This window comes from Bombus fervidus, chromosome 6, assembly GCF_041682495.2.
Source record: "Bombus fervidus isolate BK054 chromosome 6, iyBomFerv1, whole genome shotgun sequence".
Classification (NCBI taxonomy): Eukaryota; Metazoa; Arthropoda; class Insecta; order Hymenoptera; family Apidae; genus Bombus; species Bombus fervidus.
Genome location: NC_091522.1, coordinates 12639654 through 12661360, shown reverse-complemented (window position 1 = coordinate 12661360; position 21707 = coordinate 12639654). Strand labels below are relative to the sequence as shown.

General features: G+C 45.2%; 1 protein-coding gene across 6 annotated transcripts in view; it reads right to left on the bottom strand.

Annotated features, from left to right (window-relative positions):
* The window catches only part of Pi3k21b (phosphatidylinositol 3-kinase regulatory subunit alpha), a 34669-nt gene extending 14021 nt beyond the window's left edge, over positions 1 to 20648 (bottom strand). Inside the window, exons 1-6 of one of the 6 annotated variants that reach the window (XM_072005906.1) lie at positions 20128 to 20648; positions 19937 to 20050; positions 19774 to 19863; positions 19653 to 19700; positions 5124 to 5233; positions 2283 to 2417 (exon numbers count right to left, since the gene is read on the bottom strand). In XM_072005906.1, coding sequence (XP_071862007.1) covers positions 2283 to 2417; positions 5124 to 5233; positions 19653 to 19700; positions 19774 to 19863; positions 19937 to 20021 — 468 coding nt within the window. In that variant the 5' untranslated portion in view covers positions 20022 to 20050; positions 20128 to 20648. Of the gene's footprint in view, positions 1 to 2282; positions 2418 to 3237; positions 3590 to 5123; positions 9900 to 19652; positions 19701 to 19773; positions 19864 to 19936; positions 20051 to 20127 lie in introns of those variants that run through there. The other 5 variants (XM_072005907.1, XM_072005904.1, XR_011800128.1 and 2 more) reach the window with 5 other exon arrangements.
* Positions 20649 to 21707: the final 1059 nt, after the last annotated feature.

The following is a 21707-nucleotide window of genomic DNA, read 5'->3' as shown; positions in this document are numbered from 1 at the left end:
ATAAAGGAAGCGGTCCTTGCAACGCCATCGAACGGGCGTCTCGATGACGTAACGAACAAGAGCGAACGTTACGGGGGACGACCTCGTAAAAGGGTGAACACGACGAGGCGATCGTAATTTATACGTGGCGTAACGTCTTTCGCGACTGACATCTCGTTTTCCAGGTGCAGTTGTTTCCTGAGCCAACAGGTGTCAGGTACACATGTGCCTCGCGATACACGGCTCTGTGCACGATCCTACATACAATGCACCGCGGGGATAAAAGTTCGCGAATAGGATAATCGCACGCGATCTTTCACCTGGCCGATTTTTACGGTTAGCCATGCCCCTCTGGCAAATCGAATATAATATTTTCACGCGCGAGGAAACTCATACATACAGAGATATCCTTGTTCGATAACAGCGTGTTGCTCTAGTGTAAATTAGGCAAGTTACGTAATTGCCATTACAAAGGAAACGTTGTGGCAAAAGCATCGTAAGAATTATAAGACGCGATTCTTATCGCTGTGAGGGAGGACACGGATCGCCATTTCCGGCAACGGGTGACTGGCAAACATTTTTTCCAAATTACGGTATTCGGGGGCACGTTCGCGCGGGCTATTTTAAAATGTGCCGGCGAGAACGTGTTCCTCCGGCGCCACGAGTTGTACTGGGCCAAACGTTATTCTTAGCACCGCACGCGCAGCCGAAGCGTAGAACGACCGATGTGCACGCGTGTTATACACGGAACGCGTGATTACGAGGTCCACAAGTTCGTGCAACCGTCAAATCTGACGCGTAATTATATTGTTTCGCGTCCAGCCAGCGTGCCAGATTATCTCTCCGAGTCTACAGACGAAGAAAGAACCGACGACGAACGAAGACGAAAAATAATTTGCCTCTCTCGTGACTGGGGCAAAAAACGAGCATCGAGAGCGTAGGATTTTTGCTTGAATCAGTCAACGAGATAAGGGGCACAGAGTAACGCGTAATTTATCAAGCTGACACCCGGCGTCGAGTGTTAATTATACGGGACGCATCAATCCTCCGAATTTATTCAGCACTGCCGCCGGAAGATACACGGCATATTACACGAGGTGGTCGTTAAATCGTTACGCTCCATCGTCGGTAAAGGAAGATGCGGGTGTCGCCGTTGCTACCAAGATAGTACGACCTTAATATATTTTCAATATATCGAGCCGTGTATTGGAGACGACCATACCGATACGAAACTTTCTCGACGAAGAGGAAGGATCTACTTTGCCGGATCAATTTAGCAATTAGGAAAAGGATAGAGCATGGATGCAACGTATCGGACGAACGAATCGATTTAAAATTGATCTAAGGTACCCGAGGTGCCATAGAAATGCGTTTTCCTTCGGTCGAGGCTCGAATATCGACGCGAAGGACGAAGCGAATGGGAATCGGACGATTTCTCGCGCCGAAAGGACACTTCCAGACGATTTACGAGTCGATTAGCATGGTAATATGCGATTTACACCCGGAGAAACCTTGGCCAGACGAGTATTTTTATTCTTTTCGCCCGGACACAACCATCGAGACGCGTCGTGACTAAATTTGCGAAAGATCCTTGCCAGGGCTCCGACCGATTCCTTCTCAGAGGATTCTTGAACGAGCGTAGAACAGGTTGCGACATTTTATGGTCGGATATAAAAAAGGACAATCGTTTAATTTGTTTACTCGTCGAGAAACTCGAAGAACTTTGTTTCGTGTAGAAATGCAGAAAGGTAACGCTTCGCGAAGTCATGTGTTGCAAGATAACGAGAAAGCATTCAAGTACTCTCGATAATCGATGAAAAAAAAAAAAAAAGAAAAGAAAAGAAAGAAAGATAGGAAAAGAAAAAAGAAACTGGAGGAAGGGAGGACGACGCTATAAAGAGTCGACTGTGCTGTAGAGCAGACGCTACAGGGCAATTACAGGGTCAACGGGCCAAGGAAAACGTCGTCCAGATACTCTTGAGTCGAGGTCATCGCCTTTGAGTACTAGCCAAAGAATTTTCGATCTCCCACCGTGGTTGATTCCGTTCCCGACACGGTTCTCTGACTTGAAACAAGCAAAACCAGGCAAAAATTCGCGGCCGACAACTCCCTTTACCTTCGCTTCTCAGCGAGAAACTTTATCGGTTTTCAACGATCTGAGATATTCCCGATCCAACTAGCAACGACGAACGACCGAATGTTTTGACCGTTACGAAAAATAAACGATTAAATAGAAGAAAAAGAGTAAACGTAGAAAAAGATTTTAAAGGAGTGAAAAGGATGAAGCTTAAAAATCCACTTACCATCAGCTTATCCCGGTCCAGAAAAGGAAGATCGCTCCCCTTGACGTCCTTAGATTTGAAAACATCCGCATAGCGGTAGAGATTTAGAGCAGCCATCCATTCGACGACGTTTAGGGACGTCCACTCGCTTACGGGCTGTTGGAAGAAGCGTGATACCGGTCAAACGGTTCTTTCCAGATATGTAGCAGGAACTCGAGAGAAGGTCCAATTCAGGTGCGAAACTCAGGAGGAAAACTCTTACACAAGTAAAATTCTCACGCGCATGGGCCACGACGAATATTCACAGATACAATTAATCATCTTTCTCACGAATGGAATTATTACGTAAGGTTCCGGTAATCGTTCACCGCGAATTTCGCACCGATAAATCTCGATGACGCGTTTTCCCATTTAAAAATATTTTCTCGGTCAAGAATTCTTGTGCAAATAGAACAGATAATATCTTGCAGAAAAATTCCGATCATTATTATTCCACTAGTCATAGATATTAAAAATAGTTTGTAAAAATGTTCGAAAAAGTTGTGAAATTACTTTTCGTCCATGGCAAAAATAAACGTTAACCCTCTATAACTGGAATTCCGCTTCAGTAAATAGATTTTCATTTGGAGAAAGAAGTTACAATCCGTTACAATTCTTCTCTTCAGGAATAATAGTTATCGTACGAATGATTTAGCGCTAATGCGATGGTATAATAATAAAATGATACGCAAATCGAGTTGATTGTTTGATTTCCAAAGAGTTACATAAACACTGGGATACTAAAATTAAAAAATTGTCGAAAAACAAGATCGATCTATTTAAAATTTTTAAAAAGGCGTAGCTATGGCGTTATAAAGGGTTAATACGAACTCTTTTATTCCTCATACCGTTTACCGTACGAGAAAGCACCGAGAAAGCGAGCAAGTAGATTCGTCCGCTCTATGATCAGATACGGCTCTTCACAGAAGACGCTTACCCAGCTCCTCGTTTTTCGTCGTCCTTTGTATAGTTGCGACCAAACATCGAGGTAAGTATACCACTTGCACAAAAGCCGAATTACAATTTCAACGAAAAACACTACAGAAGATATATCGTTTATCCCTGGGATCGGTGAGCGCAATCGTGAGGATGCTGTTGGCGGAGGCGAGCGTGGCTGCGAGCGCGTCTACCACGCGACCAGAAACTCAGATTAGATAGGACTGGCGCAACAGAAAGAGGACGAGGGACGAGCGCGAGCGCCAATATCGAGAATGCTCCGATAAAACGAAAGCGTAAAAACTAAGGGGAAAAGAAAACGTAACCTTCTCTCGTAACCTTAAGTCTACGGTCGTGACGACACGAACGAGATAACAGAGCGTATCACCAACTGAAGAACAGTCGCGAGCCCATTTATCTCCTGCGAATATTCACGCGGTGAATACGCTTCGATCGTTACGCGTACGATTTTCATCTTTAAATTACTACGTTGTTTAGAGCCGAGCGATATAATCGAATGTAAACGATAAACGGTGAAAAAAACCGCGTCGTAAATAGAGCTCGTTTCGTATCGCTCGAGCGAAATTGCGTAAATCCGAAAATGTAGTTAAAAGAACATAGACTGAGTGTTGGACGAAACAAGAGCTACGTGTGTACGATTAAGTGAACGAACGCGTCTTTTCTTTGGCTTTGGCGCCAGGTCGGAAATTACCATGTCAAAATATCGTCTTGTCGGGTGGTGTGCGTGTAGATTCGAACGCGTTGCTACTCGAGTGTTTACCTGGATTCGTAAACAGAGAAATTGCCGGAAAGCGTGTATTACTCTGTAATTAACGGTGTAGATTAGATCGTTAGGCTAATCGTTCGCCGTCGCGTCGTCTGGAACCTCTGCACGTGGAAAGTTATAGATAAACTCAGTGACGGCGAAGATCAACGATAAATAAAAATGAAGAGGTCTCACGCGGGAGCACCGAGAGATCTGATTCTTTTTTCGAAATTTTATGCAGAGACAGCAGCAGCGTTACGATTTAGGTCGTTACGCCATCGAATCTCGAGAAGGTTTCGCTCTGATAACGAAACCCGGCTAGTGTTTGTGTACAAAGTCATGTTCTGAACAGACAAGAGACGAGTAAAGGGGAAAGCGCGTGTTCAAAGCAGACCTCGAATGCTCGGAAACGGTGGCGATTATGTGTCTGCGATTTATGCAAATTAAACAGAGTTACGGAGATAAATTCAAACGTGGAACCAGTTGGTTCACCTCCGAGTAGCAGCAGCACGATAAACAATTTTCCTTGTAAACCAGCGCGTTTCAGCTATCGTGCACCGCGAGCCTCGAACAAAAGCATTCCTCCGTTCTCTCGAAACAACACATCGTCGCTTAAATACATCGAATCGACACTATTTTAAGTAGAATACAGAACGATTAAATCATGAACGTGACCTTGCTCGCGACGAGAACCAGAGAGAATCGTCGTCGCCATCGTTTACCCGAACTTCGATTGTAAACAGAATTGGTTGCCGACGAGAAGACGAAAAGCCATTTAACGAAAGCGTGTAGCTTTCGAGTGATTAAATTCGTTTCCAAACAATCTCAAATTCCAAATAAATCACGTCGGCGATCTCTGAGCGCGAAAATGAACGACATCCTTTGCTTTTTAACTTTCTCTTTCAAACGATAGACACCCGTGCAAGAAAAAAAAAAAAACAATGATCGAACGTATAGCATGATGTTTGTTCACGGATAAGAGCAACTTTACTCCGATCGGTGATTTATCAGCGACATTCGTCACGTGTTGGCAACAAAAGGAAAAGAAAGAGAAAAGAGATTAAAAAAAAAGTATAAAAAAGAAATGTAGCTGAAGCGGGAAAACAAAAGATCGTACTGACCTTGTCCTTGTCGAGAACCTGGCCCGGTAGCGCGTGACCCTTGCTACTCCATTGGCAGAGGTGCTGCCCGCTGTGCTCCGAGCAGACCACGTGGAAGCACGCATGGCACTCTGGAGGACATAGAGAACCGCACATGCAACAGCATAGATTACGCATAGCAGCCGGCAACTCACGGCCGGCTCCAGTGCCCTTGTCAAGGGCACGCTGCCCGCTATCACCACCGAAGCCCTCGTGACCGATTGAATTCGAATAGACGCCATTCTCTGTCACTAGATCGTACGCGACACCGTTCATCGACGTTTCGCCGTTTTGTTGCCGCAGAAGATTCTCGCACGAACACAGATATTGATGGAACGACGCTGTTCTCGCGCAAGGAAACAGACCACTCGGCCAAAGACGCGCGAATTCCTCTGAACTTTCGAGCAATTCGTTCGACGTGCTTTTCAACGTTGGCTCGGATCGAAACTCGTCCACAAAGGCGGTCAACGATGACTTCAAAACTTGTTGTTTTCGGATTACGGGAACGTTCGTGAAATTTGCGGAACAAGAGGAGGAAGTGGTATTATTGACAGAGTGGGTTTGTTGCTGGTTAACGGAGTATCGTTTGAGCAAGGACAACGCGGCACTTCCTTTAGGTCTGACTGGTTCTGGGGGTGACGATGGCTCGTTGGTGGGCAGAGATTTGGAGGAGTTGGCGGGACTCGTCGCTGCGCTGATCGTAATGGTACTTTGAAGATCACCGTAGGCTCCGTTGCTGTTAATGGCGAGAAGATTGGCGTGAAAATTACGTGGCGGTTGTATCTGTCTGGGATGTAGTTGCAGATTCGGGGCGATCGAGGCGGAGGCGTTCGGTACCGAGGTTGGCGGCACGATCGTCGCGGAGACGGCGGACGTCGAGGCGACGGCGGCGTTCGCCGAGGTGGCGCCTTTACGAAGCATGTAATTGTCAGAATCGACGGCTAAGAGCCGCGACATGGCCGTGGATTTAGCTTTAGTGTCATCGTTCGGGTTTCCCTTGGGCGATACTTTGGTCGTGTCTGTTCTGAACTTGGTTTCGGCGAGCTTCTCGTATTCCTCCTTGTCCGCGTAGCTCGCCGTCGTTATCGGGCTAAAGAGATCGTGTATCCTGCCGTGTAAGCTGACCGCAGGCTGCACCTGCGAGGCAGCAGCGGTCGCAGCAGCTGCGGCGGATGCACTCGACGCCCGCTTCATCGCTGAGGCCGATCACGATCATCAAAGCTCCAGCCACGACTAGGTTTTATTAAACGCTTCCACTGAGGCTGTCGATTTCGAGTTGCTACTTTCCGGCGAGTCCTGAGCCTCCCTCGATCGACGCGAGTCGCCCGTCATCGTCGCCTTCGCGTTCGCCTCGTCTGCCTCTGGCGAGGTTTCCTCTCGAGGTTCCGCCTTTCGGCTCCGTCTCACGGTACACGCACACAAACTACTTATTTTACTTACTCTCCTTCTGTCTCCACTGTCCTCCGGGACGGTACGTTCTCGTCGTCGTTGTCAGATTCTCGCGTGTTAAAAACGTGATCGCTTCGGTCGAGTCGCGTTTCAAGGTCATTCGCATGTCGCCGCCACCAACGCATCCACGATCGAGCTGCGCCGCACACTTTCTTCTTTTCTTTCGTTTTCTTTTTTCAGAGACGCGCCACACAGTAATTCAGCGATCGGATATTCGTCCGAGACCAGACGTAGCAGTAGAGTAGGTCGTGATTCGTCGATTCGCCGGTATGTTCCTTCTTTTTTCTCGCCGCCAAACGACAACGCGCGATCCTCGATTCTCTTCGTGTTCTCTATTCGAAGGGCTTCTTCTAGTCGTCGCTGGAAACCGGCTCCGTCCAATCGCCGCAATGTTAATTGCCAATCAGCTGCGGAGAAACGTGTCGTTTCGTATTCGATGGTTAGCTTATCGTCGAACACGTCGATATCTTTGAGAAGGAAAGATTCCACTCGTTATTAGCATGAAAAGAGATAGAGAGCGTAAAGGAGGGAGAGAAGGTCCGTCGAATTTCCAATGGGTAACCTCTTCTCGGTCGACGTGATCCAACGGCGTGATCCAATGACGTGAATCGAGCTGCATTCCTCGACTTCGTCCTTTATTATTAATATACTCTCCAAGTGGAAATAGATGGATACCACGGATAAAGAAGAGAAAATAAAAAAAAAACAAAGAGAGAGAGAGAGAGAGAGTCGCTCCCGTGGGTGTGACCTCGTGTAAATTCGTTTTCCATAAATCTCACTCCTACCACTCTCTCTCGTGCGCGCACACACGACCTTTGTATAAACGCCGAGATTCGCCGAGCCGAACGAAACCGGTTTCGTCAAGCAACGACACCGAACGATTTTCAACGTAGTCCCGCGAGCCTGTATAGACGAGAGAAGAGAGATCCTCGTGGGTTATTCGAGAGAGCAAGTCCAGATGACCTTAAAGCGGTTCCCTTCGTCAATTAGATCGAATTATTTTACCAATGCGGTCGAACAAGATTTTCTGCTCGCGCACGCTTCAGATCGAATCGGTCGCGGATCGAACGACATGCGCGCGCCTCGATCTCCGATTATTTCTGCCTACCGAAGCAAACGTGCCCGTTAACGTTTATTCGTTGCTTTGTTGCTCCCTTCGTGTTACTTCTTCTAACCTCTTAGTCTCCCGTGGGAAATTGTTCACTGCCTTTTCAAGATCGTGATGGAGAGATAGAGAGCGAGAAAGAAAGGACGTTCTTGGTGCTCTGGATCTTCGTAACCTTCGATCGTCGTCGTTAATTGCGGTAAAACAACCGGCTTCTGTCTGCCGTCTTGATAGCGTGCGTTAATTCAAGACGAGTTAGATATAGTTACAAAGTAGTTCTCGAGTTGCGGCGAGGGACGAACAGAGGAGCGGTCGTTCATGGTAGAAACGTGCTCAGCTAATCTCATGAGTTCACCAAGTCACACGTAACGTTGCACGAGAATCTGGCGACTTCTCTTCCTTTTTTAATTCTCACAGTCGGTCGTCGACCGTACGATAAAACCAATTAACAACGTTTCCATATTCTTCGTTCTTTGTGTAATAAACAGTAGACGTCGATTCAAACGATCCGCTCAAAGATCGTCGATCACAAAACGGAACACATCCGCGGTTGCCCTTATCACGACCACCAGTAATCCGCGACTGCTGCGTCTCCTCGGTCTGCCTGGCGTTCTTCCTCGTCGATAGATCACTATGGAGCCACCTTACCAACGGTGAGTCAACGGGGTCTGTCGGTAAAGCAGTTCGTCACGGACGATCTTATTACCTCGTTTCTTTTCTCGCCACACGTATATCCTTTTCTCCTTGATAGACCGTTCTGTCGAGACAAACGATTCAAGTAGGCTTTTTAAATCGATACTAAAATATTCTTGCTTCTCGATTTTCCAATTCCTACAAAATGACACAGCCGAATTTCGACGATACTGCGAAAAGCTACGATGCACTTGGAACGAGACTTTTCTTTCATTAATCGAGCTTCTGGCATAAGAAAACCATAGTATCGAACTCTCTTACCGTCCTATTCGTTCTCCGATCAGTCCACACCGGAACACCGGCATATACGTGCCTACTCGCAGAAACAGCGCACGCACGAGATGGAAAAGTCCACTGGGCACTGCACTTTTTGCACCGGCAGTCTGCACCACGCGCACACCTGCACACACGACGACGGTACACACGTCACTTTCTGCACGTATGTGCACGACACCTATCTATACGTCTGTCTTTTTCCTCGGCGATATACTCTTTCTCTTTCCCGACCACCGTTCGTTCCTTCGCTCTTTTCGTCGCCCTCTCTTTTTCTACCCTCGCTACTATTGTTTCTTTCTCTCGCGTTTCGTTCCCTTGCTCTCTTCCACTTCTCTGTTTCACGCTCGTCTGCTGGCCGAGTACAGCCGGTCTACGTGCCGACTACCAACCGCGGGCCAAGTCTTCAACTTCTTCCCCTTTTTCTCCTCTATATTTCTTCTGCTCTTTTTCGTGACACACCGACGTCCTCCTACTCCGTGCAAGTTCATTCCATCATTCACAAGCATAAGGAGAACGTTTCCAAGTTTTCGGCTTTCACTCGATCGCGGTCGTCAAAGTCGCGAGAGATCAGTCAGTGTTCTTCGATGATTTCCCAAAGTATACACAGCGTTGAGTCGCACCACGAATTTCTTGTCCAATCACCGGTCACATACTACGATACTTGGCACGGACTCTCTGTCTAGCTGTCCGATATCGTCTCTCTGGGTTTCTTCTGCCTTTCCACATTCGCCGATCGTTGCCGAAGCGTCAAACTTTTCCACGGATCTCGTCCGACACACTCGACGACTCCGTTCTCTCCGGCAGGCTTTTCTTCGCCGTTGCCACCGACCGCGAATCATACATCTACGCGGACGATTTCCTGCCAGAGAAAATATCTCCGGCGGCTCGGCGCACAGCTGACCGGCCGGTCCGCCAAGTTCGGTCAATAGCCATAGCAGTCGCAGCCTGCCGAGGGTTGCTCGTGCTCGACCGTCGGCGTTACACTTCGGTCCCTTCCGTCTCGTTTCGGCTCTTTCCGTGGCCTTTATGCGAACCACCAATGTACATAACGACTACCGGACCCCGGGCTTGTCGAGCGATCGAAGAGGCTTCGTGGAAATTCCTCGACCATTCTCTGCTCTCGGCTTACACGCTTCTCACGCTCGCGGGATCTCGTCTTATTTCACTTCGAGTGGAAACAGACCTCCGTTCCATCGAGCGCACCATTTTTCCGTTGGATTATCGACTAAAGTTAATACACGGGTGGGCTCAGCATTATCGAAATTTTACAGTCGTCCGATTGGTGGCAAAGGTCGACGACTTTTATCAAGTAAAACCAAGATTGTCCACAAAATTTAATTTTCGTTCCTTTAGTTTCCTCCTTTCCTCTTTATTTCTCTCTTACGGTATAAAGTAATCATCGACTTAGCGCAGAATACATTCGGAATACGTTCGAACGATTAATTAAAAATTATCATCGAATTACAATCGGTCTGTCAACTCGGGCTTATTCTTATCTAGGACCAGCTGCGATAAAGTCTCGGAGCGAGCGTATCTGTAGTTTCTAAGCAGACGATGGAATAAAGATCCCGATTAAATAGCTGATATAAAAGTCACGCTTGAAAAAAGAAGTAGAGACACCATTCGCGCTGTCGTTCGTGACTAAATCGAGCTGGACCGATGTCGTGTACCGTTGAAAGCCACGTGTCTTGTTTGCAAAACGTTCAATTCCCGGCGATCGTTCGCGTCGGACGTAGATCCTCCGTTTGATGACTCAAAGATCCGGAATAGGTAAAAATTCCATCGACTCGAACGCGTAAAAATAAATCGGTGATAAAACGAATCGGGCCTCTGGATAAACTTATTCGCCTCCACGGAAATTCAATGGGCGAAAATCCTTTGGTGAAAAGAGAGGGATGGAGAGACGTGACAGTAAACTTCTTTCTTCCACACCCGAGAATCGAAGAGAAAGAGGAGGACGAATCGAAAATCCCGTCCCCTTTTCCCGCGTCGTAAATGTCAATGCTGACGATACTAGAATAAGATTTCATTCTTTACGATCAGTCTTTACTCTCGCTCTTATCGTGAAAGCGCTGCATGCGATACGCTCAAGTGCGTACGCACGTGCTCTCGCGCGCACCAAGGGCCTCCCGCTACTCGAGTCACATGAAAGGGCCGCGCGTGTACTTGAAAGGGAAGAAAGGGACGTGAAAGTGAAAAGCGACTTTCCATGGTAAAAGAGGGGAGACGCGGGGAGAGGTGGTGCGATACAAGGATCCCCGGACGTGGGATGATCGAATTCGGCCGCGCAGGCGCCCTGCTCCGGGTATCCTGTTCAAGGTCACAGTACCAACGCCGTACCAACCCTTCGCCCTGCATTTTAGGCACAATAGGACCGATCGATTCCCCATCGGAAAGCCAAACGATAGACCCTTTCTCGTCGTACAGCTACGAGGGAGAGGGATTAAATTTCAATCGACGGGTCCATGATCGTTTCTCTGGTTTACCGATATTTTCAACCTCTTCGTTTTCTTCGGGAAACACACAAAACATTTTCTTTTCTCTTTTCTTTTCGTTCTATTTAGTATCTTCGATAGATACGGATACGTCAAACGGGATAGACGCGACGGATTTGCCGAGCAACGACGTTAATGGATTTCTGTTGCATCCAGGAGAACGATGAACGATATGGCGTTCCGTTCCAGTAGATTTTCCTAGCGTGGACTAGACCGAGAGGCGAGAGAACGTTTTAAGAGGCATTCTCGATTTCACGTTGGTAGGTGTGCATCGTGAGAGCGAAGAAATCCTTAGATATCCGACGTTGTCGATGTTGCGGCAAGAATCGCGTTTCCTTTTGGCGCGAGCCGGTGGTATGTTTTAAATCAGGTCGAAAGAGGCGCGGCGCGCTTTTCACGCGCGCTCCACGCACGTTATTAAATATCTCTATTGCGCGAACCTTGCTTGATAACTTTCAACTATGCGCGGCTCGAGTCTCGTAGCTGCTGAAATAAAAGCTACGACAAAAACTCGCTTAGCCACATGGGAGGAAACGCACCGAGAACAGAATTATACGCGTGGTCTAAACGCCTAAACGACACGCCCCGAACAACCTCCCAGATCGTGATCGCGAACAAAAGCGGCATCCTTAATGTAGGTACCGATGGTAGATCGATCGATCGATCGATCGATCGGTTCGAAGACGACGATGGTCGAAGGGATCGTAGGCTTGCGCGCGATGGATCGTCACGCGTTAGCACGTGCAAACGCACACGAACACGCCGATACTCGATTACAAAGAGAACTTTGTCGTCACTTTCTGCATACAAATCTTATCTTGGCGACCGTGCATGGTCGCGGTATCGAGCGATATAAACAAAATGAAGAACTTTTTTCACGACGCTCTAGTTCGATTAGTCGCGAGTCGTTGTGAGTATTTGAATGGACATCGTGATAACAATACGCGGCATTGTACTGAACCGACACAGGGGGGCTCGCTGGGGGCACTATCGACTGTTCGGGACGGCTCGAGAAATATTTATCGATACGATAAAGAGCATATTTATTAAAGATAAATAATAAAGAATCGTCGATGTCGAATCTCATCGACGACGGACGCTCGTACTTTTCCCCAGCAACGTAAGTAAGTAGATGATGGGCCGACGATACGCGTATATACAAACAAAGCGGCTTAATATGGGCAGATGCTAGGGATGGAAACAGCCGTTTCGCGTGCTTATAAAATCGGTCGATCGCGTCGATTCGTATAATGCAACGCGTGCTCCCTTTTGCTTCCGTCAATGTTTAAATACGGCAACGTGACGAAGACACGCTCTGCTGCACCCGTATAATACGAGAGTGCCGGTAACTCGTTTTTTATTCCGCTCTTTGACTGGCTGATACTTTCGTCGTCTCGCGCGTCGTCGTACGCGCGCATATCGAAAGAGTTAACGCGCAAAATAATTCCAACAGAGAGCTGCACACTGGGGGAAAAGCAGCGATCAAAGCAATGGCAAGTCGATTCCATCGATTACTTAACCATGTAAATTGATTCGTATAAACGGATTCATGCTTGATGTCGCGTTGTTCTCTTTTATTTTTTCCTCTTATACGCACATTCTACGTTCGATCGGGATACGCCGATGTTTCCATTATAACGTTGAAAACATCTTCAAGTAGAAGTCACAGCGAGAGAACAGAGAGCGAGAAAAGGAGAGCGAGAGAGAAACTTCGGTCTTTCCCTCCTTAATTGTTCAGTTTCGATTCAAGGAATCGGGAACAATGACATATAGGAAGATAGGAGGAAGCGTAGGCAGCAGATCCTCGATAATGAGACGAGTTACGTTACAACGGTACGTAATCGACAAAATTACGGGTGCTTGGACGTTAATAATTAACAACGAATGTAATCATCGAACGGAAAGTGACCGCTAGGAAACGTACGTGCTCGATCCGCGAACGCGAATCGCGTGCACTCGTCCTTCGGTTTAATCATCTCGGCATGTACATACGTATGTATCTTTGCGAGAAGCTCGAAAGATAAATCGTCGATTCTATTTTCGAAACGGAATTATTTTCACGAGGATTTTCTTCGAAATTCCAAGCGAAGATCTCTTGGAAACATATTGGGCAAGAAGATGTATCGTGGCAACGTCGAGATTGCCTCGCAAGACGAAATTGACGGGGCAGAGTCTGGTCCGCGTAAATACCGGCGTTTTAATTCAACGAGAACACCATCAGTGACCCATGTCACCCGTAAACTAGGAAACTCGCGAAATATGTCCTATTCTCCTCGTGTCGGCTCCATCGTTTACCCCGGTAATCCTGAATTTCCCATAGCAACGTGACGGTGCACTCCATTACCCATGACCTCCGCCCTGAGCCTGGGGGCTTCTATATCTGCGAATCAATGCAGCTCCATTGCGTGCATCCCGGTCCCATGTGTGTGTGCACGTGTACACAGCTACATGTAGATATACATACAGTCGCCGAAATACAGCCGGTAGCCTAATCGGAATGGTCACGCAACGATTGGTACTATAGAGAAAATAAGCACGCGTGATCGTTTCCTATCGCCTTGTTTTCCGTCTTCTCCGCTGTCTCGCGCGTCCGTCTACCGCGTAATTTACATGTTACACGAGAAAATAGAGACACGTCGATCCGTATGGAACGGGAACACGCGTCGTTATACCGAAAGCGAACGCAATGCAATTCATTAGCGATTCCGAACTAACAACGCGTCTTGTATTTTACGAAGCGTCAGTTCCGTTTATCCTTTAAGATCGGATAAAGCCGAGCGAGCCATTTATTCTCCCGTGGTCAATTTGAATACATTAATTTTAGCGTAGAGCGAAGAGCGAGGGAGGAAGTGTATCCGTGCGCGCGCGCACGTACGATTCCAGTTGAATCTCGATATCGCGTTGTAAAAAATCTCGAGGAACACGACGAGATAGGGAGTTCTAGTTTTATCCACGACTTCCGCGAGTCTAGTTGGAACATTGCTCGAATAACTCTGGCCGACTCTTTCCAGCTATACAGATATTCCGCTCATAAATATGTATATATTGTAAATCGGTTATGCGCCAAGACCGCTGCTGGAAGCGTATCAAAAAATGGAACAAAAGGATGATGAATGAATCGTATTGTGTCAGCAGGGCGAAAAGGGGGTTGAACCGCGGCGAAAGAAGAACGATAGGCGTGTACTCGAGCTATCTGGCGCTATCGAAACTTATTACGGTCGAAAATTATTGCAACGGCCACGTTTATTAGAAGCGGCGAGTCAACGCGTTTCCTTCATCCATCAATTTCAATTGGCGCGCGACCGTGTGACTTTCTCGCACCGTTCGCATAACGCGAATAGCGAAAAATATAACGTTGTTCGTGACCGGTGTCGCATACTCGCCGATAGTCGAGGTTAACCGCGGGGTGAACGAAAGAAAAAACAACGGCGAACGATGCTGCGAATCTGGCGAGAAATCGATCTCGAACGCGCGAGGTTCGGTAGAGGGAAAAGATGGACGAGCTACGAAAATAAAGAACGCGAAGAACCAGGTAGGTAGAGGAGTAAACGGCTGGAAGTCGAGTAAAGGTTTTCTCTTCGAAACCGTAAAAGCTGAACGAAGAAACTCCTAGCGAGGGAATCCTACAAAAATGCCCGAACTCCGGCTCGTGCAACGACCGCTCCTTTCTCTCGCGCAACGCCAACAGGCAGAAAGAAAAAAGCCGGTAACTGCGCGTTGCACGATCGAAAAACTTGGTCGAGTAGAAAAACACAAAGAATTATTTAGGTGGACTGAGCTGCGATTCCGTCGAGAGTACGAGCTTCGCCGTCCGTTAAAAGAGATGGATGCATTGAGAAAATGCGTGGCTGAAATTCAAAATGCAAGAAGAAAAAGAAAAAGGCAAAAGGACAGAGCGGAGAGCGGCTAAGCGTCGAGACGCGAACGATCCGCATGGTGCTCGAAGGTGCTCCGAAAGAGGGAACTCGCCTGTTCGAGGTGGACGAGTTAATTTTAGTTTAATCGACCGACCTGATACGAGAAGCTCGTGTACGAGCGCCGGTGCACGTACGTAAGTAGGCAGTACGTATCCGCGCACTCGAGACCGAGTCAAAGCACGCCTTCTATACATACGGAAGGACTTGTTATGCGTCGCTGGCTTACGTGTAACTTCGACAACCGCTGCTTTTCCCCACCATGGAATTCACTTTCGAGTTTCCCGACTCTTGGACAACGCGTCACGAACTTCAGGATACAGGAATCTCTACGTGACTCGATGCAGCGGTTCCACGCGTGTATTCGGCTATTCCAGATAAATAAACGTTGCTACGTAAACCGTTTACTTTGATATCAGTAATTATTTATTCGAATTATTTACTCGGTGATTAACGAGGACCGCTGGAAACGCCTGGAGACAAACGCGTGTACTACCTCTTCGACGATCCCCTATGTAAACGCGTAAGACTCGACCGTTTAAACTTAACCGGATGATACTCGTAGCATAACTATAGCGGGTGCGAGAGGCTTCCGTTTCACAGTCAAAGTGCATTCGGATCGGCCGTGTAAATGGAACGGGCGAGGGAGGGTTCGAGGTCGTTCGGATCGAAATCATTCAATTAAGGCCACAGGCTACGGAACAATCATCGGGCCTGACATCGAGCGACGAACGTAGAAAAGACACTTTCCACTGACCCTTTCGTACACGTCTGACGATCGTGGTCGATTAAGATCGTCGACGATCCAGCCCCGCTATCGAGAGGTTCTCGTATCTTTGCCGCATAGCAAACCGATGCATCGCGGCTTACCAGCAACAAATACGGAAGTTAAATGTTCCCTCGTCGATAAGAATGTGCAGGGCGTTCTCCAGAGATGAATCGAATACAAATTAGAGGAGGGAATGTCGAAGTAAGTACCTGGACGAATAACGAGCTACGAACGTTCGAACGCGCCTAGGTTCGACAGCATGAATCCACGAGAGAGCGAGATTTTCGTCGCATCGCCGGAAACATCGTGCAACAAGAAAAGATTCTTTTTCGCTCGGTTCGTTCCCGAGAACGAAAAATTTCGATACGCGTCGATTCGTCGTTCGGTATGGTTAAAAAGTGGAAAAACTCGTGTATCTGCTCGGGTAGAGGGGAAGGGAGACACGAACCGGGGAAGCCGGAAATCGAGGAAAAAAGGGGGGAAAGCGGCGGAAGGGCGAAGCGCTTGCGCGACGAGCTCGTTTCCATGGCTTCGTTCGTTTCACGTAGCAACAGAAGGACTTTTGACCCCGTTCGATTGTCCTTCGAAACAACTCGGTGCCTCATCGTTTTCTCCCGCTTTGTCGACCGAGAGAAGTGAAACGCATCGTTGAATCGCACTTAGGCATCACTCCTCTTTAACCTTAACGCGTGTACCATCTTCGTTTCGATGAAACTTTACTCTCTGCCGGACGATGATTCTCCATTTTTATAATCTATTCTAGCTCGTCGCACATAGTCGAAGAGTATCACCGACGAAAATATCAGACGGCAAACGTTTTTTACGCGCGCAAAATTTCAACCGCTGGCGCCACTCAAAAAAAGACAGGTCCTAAACGTCGATGAATTTCGAAAGCGTCGATCACGAATGACGCACGAGTTTAATTTTACGAGCAGATCGATGCGCAAAGAAAGCCACGATATGGACGTTAAGTGGCACGTACCTGAACAACGCTCGTCGATGAATAGAATAATTTCGATATTGTCTCATTACGCTATATTCTAATTAAAATACATCTGGCTCTCGTTTTTCTAAGAAGCGCACCAACAATTTGCCAAACGAACTGTGTACCGGGAAAGATCGCGTACGCGGAAGAATTCTAATTGCGATCACGAATTATTTTCGTGAAAATGAACTTGTGGATTTTCCTGACAGAGTTTCCTATGAATCGAGAGGCAAAAGTCACGAGAGCCACGAAAACGCTGCCAAATCTCGATCGGTGGTTCCCCGCATAACTTTCAACCAAAGTCAACGAAAATTTCTTCTCAAGTAGAAGAAAGAAAGGAATTTCAAGGAATTTTTTACTCAGATTCCCTGAATTTTTGTTCGGTGACTCTGAAGCGAACGCGTTTCTTTTCAACGACAAAACGAAAAAGTCACCATTTCATATAAAGAATGGAAGTATATTTGCGAACTGAATAATCTACAGTCTACAGTCCTTTTATTTCAGACCATACGACAGTATACTTTGATGCGACTCTTTCATCCCGCTTCTTTCCAGTCTACGCTTTTTTCCCGCGCTTAGTTTCTACCATAACTATGCGATTGCACGGACTTTCACTCCTGTTTCCTTTTTCTCTATTGAATTAAAAAAATTATACTTTGAAATGATCGTTCCATCTGTTATTTAGAAATGCTCTATTTTCGTCTCTTTCTCTGGTACGCGAGTCTGCTTATGAATCGCGTACGACTTTATATTGAATATAATCTAGCAATGTTAACCCTGCGATATTACATCCATACACAATCCAATTAACGCTATACGAGCGAATTATATATAGTGTAACAATGAAAATATGTAAAAGCAGCATTTTCTTAACACAACGACAACCGTTTCAAACAATTCCAGACGCATGATAAAAATCTTAATACAACAAGATTACTAAAAAACATAAACGATAAAGGACTATTATCTTTTAAAAATAGCCAAATCCAACACGAGTAAAGAATGCAGAACCCCGCTATAGTATTCCAGGGTTAATCGTTCCCAAGAAAAAAAAAAAAGAAAAAGCTAATCGTAAAAGCGAACAGTCATCAGGTGTCCGTGAAATCCAACGTGCTAAATCGGAGTTGCAAGGACGTATCGAGCGGAACGTAGGTCATGGAAGGGTGTAGACGTTCAGAAACGTGTCTTAGGGACAAGAAAAAAAAAACCGTTTTATCGTGACACGACTTTTCCTTTCCTCTTTTTTTTTCTCTCTCTCTCTCTCTCTCCCTGCTCTTCTTATTCTAGTTTCCACTAAGAAAAAGCGTCGATATCGGACGCGGAACAAACGCGCTGAGAAGCACGTAGGAGTACTTGAAGATCGCGGTTAGGTGTCCCCGGTAATCGAATGCACAGATTTTCAATGATTAACCACGGGAGGCCTGGTTGATACTCGCCTGATTACGACAAGGAGCAACACGCCGCCTAGGAGCGTGCAAAACGACCATTCTACACGTGAGCGCATCACATCAACTACATCTTGGATTTCTGCTTTCTTTCGTACGATTTCGTGCTAATGCGACTGAGTGAAAAAGCACTCGCCTCGCACGCTTGTCTGCTACGTGATCGCCGCACGGTAGTTTCCTTTTCCGAGCGTGAAATCCAATGAAACGTAAGTAATTTCGTTTGCACAGTTGCCAGCCTATGATATCTGCTGCTGCTGGCTGGCCTATACGCCAATATACGCTCGCAAGGAACGATCCGAAGAAAACCTCTGTGCTCTTCTATCTCTCTGCTCGCTAATTTTGTATCTTCCACGTATTCGTGGCGAGCCTCGTCTATATTCGGCATACACGCCCGCCAAAGATGCCCGAATTATCATGAAATAATTCTGAACTTATCGCGAGAGATATGACGCATCGCGGAAATTCATTCGATGTCATTTTCATCGAAGTCGATGCACATCTGTATCGGAAAGAGTATCAGGAACAGGAGATTCTCCGATGTCAAGGACCGAAATAGAAGTAAAAGTTATTTTAAAATGCAATCGTTATAATAAGAGAGTAGAATCAAAGAGCAGGAGGTGGGGATAATAGTACGCTATCTGTTTCTCTCTTTGCAATCAAGATATTAAATGATAAAGCTAGTAGAATTATTAATAGTCGTTAAATAGTATCGATCGAATGCAAACGAGTATAATGGCGGTGGTTTGGCGAATATTTCAGAAATTTTATATATTTAAGCGGCATAGGAACAAAGCTCAATAGAGAGTAGATACGTTCCTGAGTCGTACGATGGTAAAACGTCAGTGGTGGGGAACAAGAGGGACAGGAGAGGGTTGTGGAGTTTCAGAAAAGAAACTGCCGGCTGAGCTGGAAACGAAGCGAGGTAAGGTGAAGGGGGACACGATAGTACGCCACTTGAAATCACCGCGACTGCATGTGTTACTATGCTACGCTGCCGCCCTCGACGGTGATCAAAGGAACGACGATGAACTGCGTTATCGGCGCACGCGATTTGTCTTTGAAGAGGACGATCATGTTACGAATTTCTTTGCACGGTCGGTACCACTTATGATTAACGAATCGCATTCAAAAAATTATCGATATCTCGATAATCGCTTTTCTTGCGAATCTCGTGAAAACCGTTAGTTGAAATTCAATATTCGCATCGGTTCGAAATGTTTCGGTTTTTTTACGGGTTTAAAAGTGTTTGCTCGATCGAATCAAATTGTAAACAAATTTTTTTCGGATCTACGTATGACACGAACGGATTGCAAGGTAATCCTTTAAATTTGAATTAATATTGCGGTAATATTTATCGTAAAAAATATTAAAAGGACTCACCTTTACACTTAACTCCCACTCTTCCAGTGCCCCAAACATAATCGTCACCTATAACAATCAGTAAAAAGATAAATATAATTGTAAAAAAAAGGTGTAGCTCACAGAATACTGTGATACTTACAATGCTTACAAAGGATAGGGGTTAAAAAATATATATCTATGAGGACGTGGTTACTCTTAGGTTTTGTATTAGAAGACTCGGCTACATATACTGCAACAAAAATGACGAATTAGTACATATTTTAAATACTTTGTACTTATTGTAATTAGAAATTATCAAATACCGAATGGCCTATTGCTGAGGGTTACATAAGACGACTCTTCTTCATTATGAGTGTCTAAGTACGGTGATAAGTTTCCTTTCAGCATTAGGACTTCCTCGCGTGTACCTCCAACGTCTGAAAATAGAACGGTCGTTGTTTTAATCATTCGATTTTATGAATTTAAGATCTTAAAATCTGCAAAATTTTCATACCGGTACAAAGTCTTGCTCTTAGGTCTCCTGTTGCTCACACAATCACGAGCACCGTTTCTCTTTCCTCGAAAACGGAGCGTTATCCGAAGTTTATTAAGAAACGATCACATTAACATATTATTTTCTCCATGGAAAAATATATTAGAATTAACTCATTTGTCAGTCATACATTGTATGTAAACACAAATAATTTTGCACAACACTATAATCACAGAACATAATCTCTTCTGACCGTTGTGCATCCTCTTCTTAGACTTGATACATTTTTATCTGACTTTATTTATACCATTAATTGTGTCAGAACAGATTCTTATTCAATAATCGATGTACACTAGTTAAAAGTATTTGTAGCAGTTTGAGCATCATTTAAAGAGTGATTTTTATCATTTTATAAATTTGATATTTTTTTGTTGATTATATGTCAAACAGCACCCGAATTATTAAAAACTTACAGTAACTCTTTTTTAAGGCTACTCACGTGTATGTATAGAATTATATTTAAAAATCTTGTTTGATAAATATATATATATAATATATATAAATATATATATACATATATATACATATATATATATGTATAGCAATGTAAATGATGAACTATGATACTTTGAGTGTCGCTCCTCTGGACACACAAAATTTATCAAAGTAACTTGATATGAACACAATGATAACTAGTCATGCATGACAATGTGATGTATCATGATTTTATCATTCTTTCTTGTATTTCTTTTGTGGAAATCCGCAGTTCAAATATACCTCTTCCTTCGAATAAACATTTATTTCATGTCGTGTCATATCCACTATCACCTCTTCAAGCCTAATGCTATTTCTGAAACAGAAATAATATTTATGAGATTCTTTGCGCAATTCTCCACAGATAAATTCATAAAATATCACAGCTACACTTCATAAACCAATGTATTTTTTAATATGTGGAAACATTAAAATCACATTAAATAATATATACTAAAATATATATTAAATCAAAAATACAGTGATAATCTTTACAAAGAATACACAAATGAACTTTTTATGATGGAAAGTGCGAAAGGAAAATACAAAAAACGTAATATCTATTCAACGAATGACGTGAATGGAGTACGTAGCGTTTAAAAGTGGCTAAGTTATAATCAATGAAATATTATAATTTTATGAAACTCGTTGCTCCGTTGCACTAAAAAATTAATTTGTAAATATCACAATTCATTTTGATCACATGGCGACTTTTATACGTACAAAATTGTATAGTGCACGCCTCTGATGATGAATGGAGCATAGCGAAGTTTACACGCGCGATAAGTAAATAATAGTAAGAGCAATGCTTCTTGAGCTCTCATAAAGCATTCACTTTTCAGATGCACGTAAAAATCGTCGCGTTGCTAGCACAATGAAAAACACAACGCCCGAAAAGATTCGGAAAAGATTAGGCTTCTTACGGGCAAGAAACTCAGCGGAGCTATCGGTGGGGATGCGAGAACGAGACTTGACAATATAGGTGTCGTGTAGCCGATAAACGTCAGAAACACTACCTTCACACTTCGGTACATCGAATTCTTGAGGTTTTCAATTCCGGCTGCCAA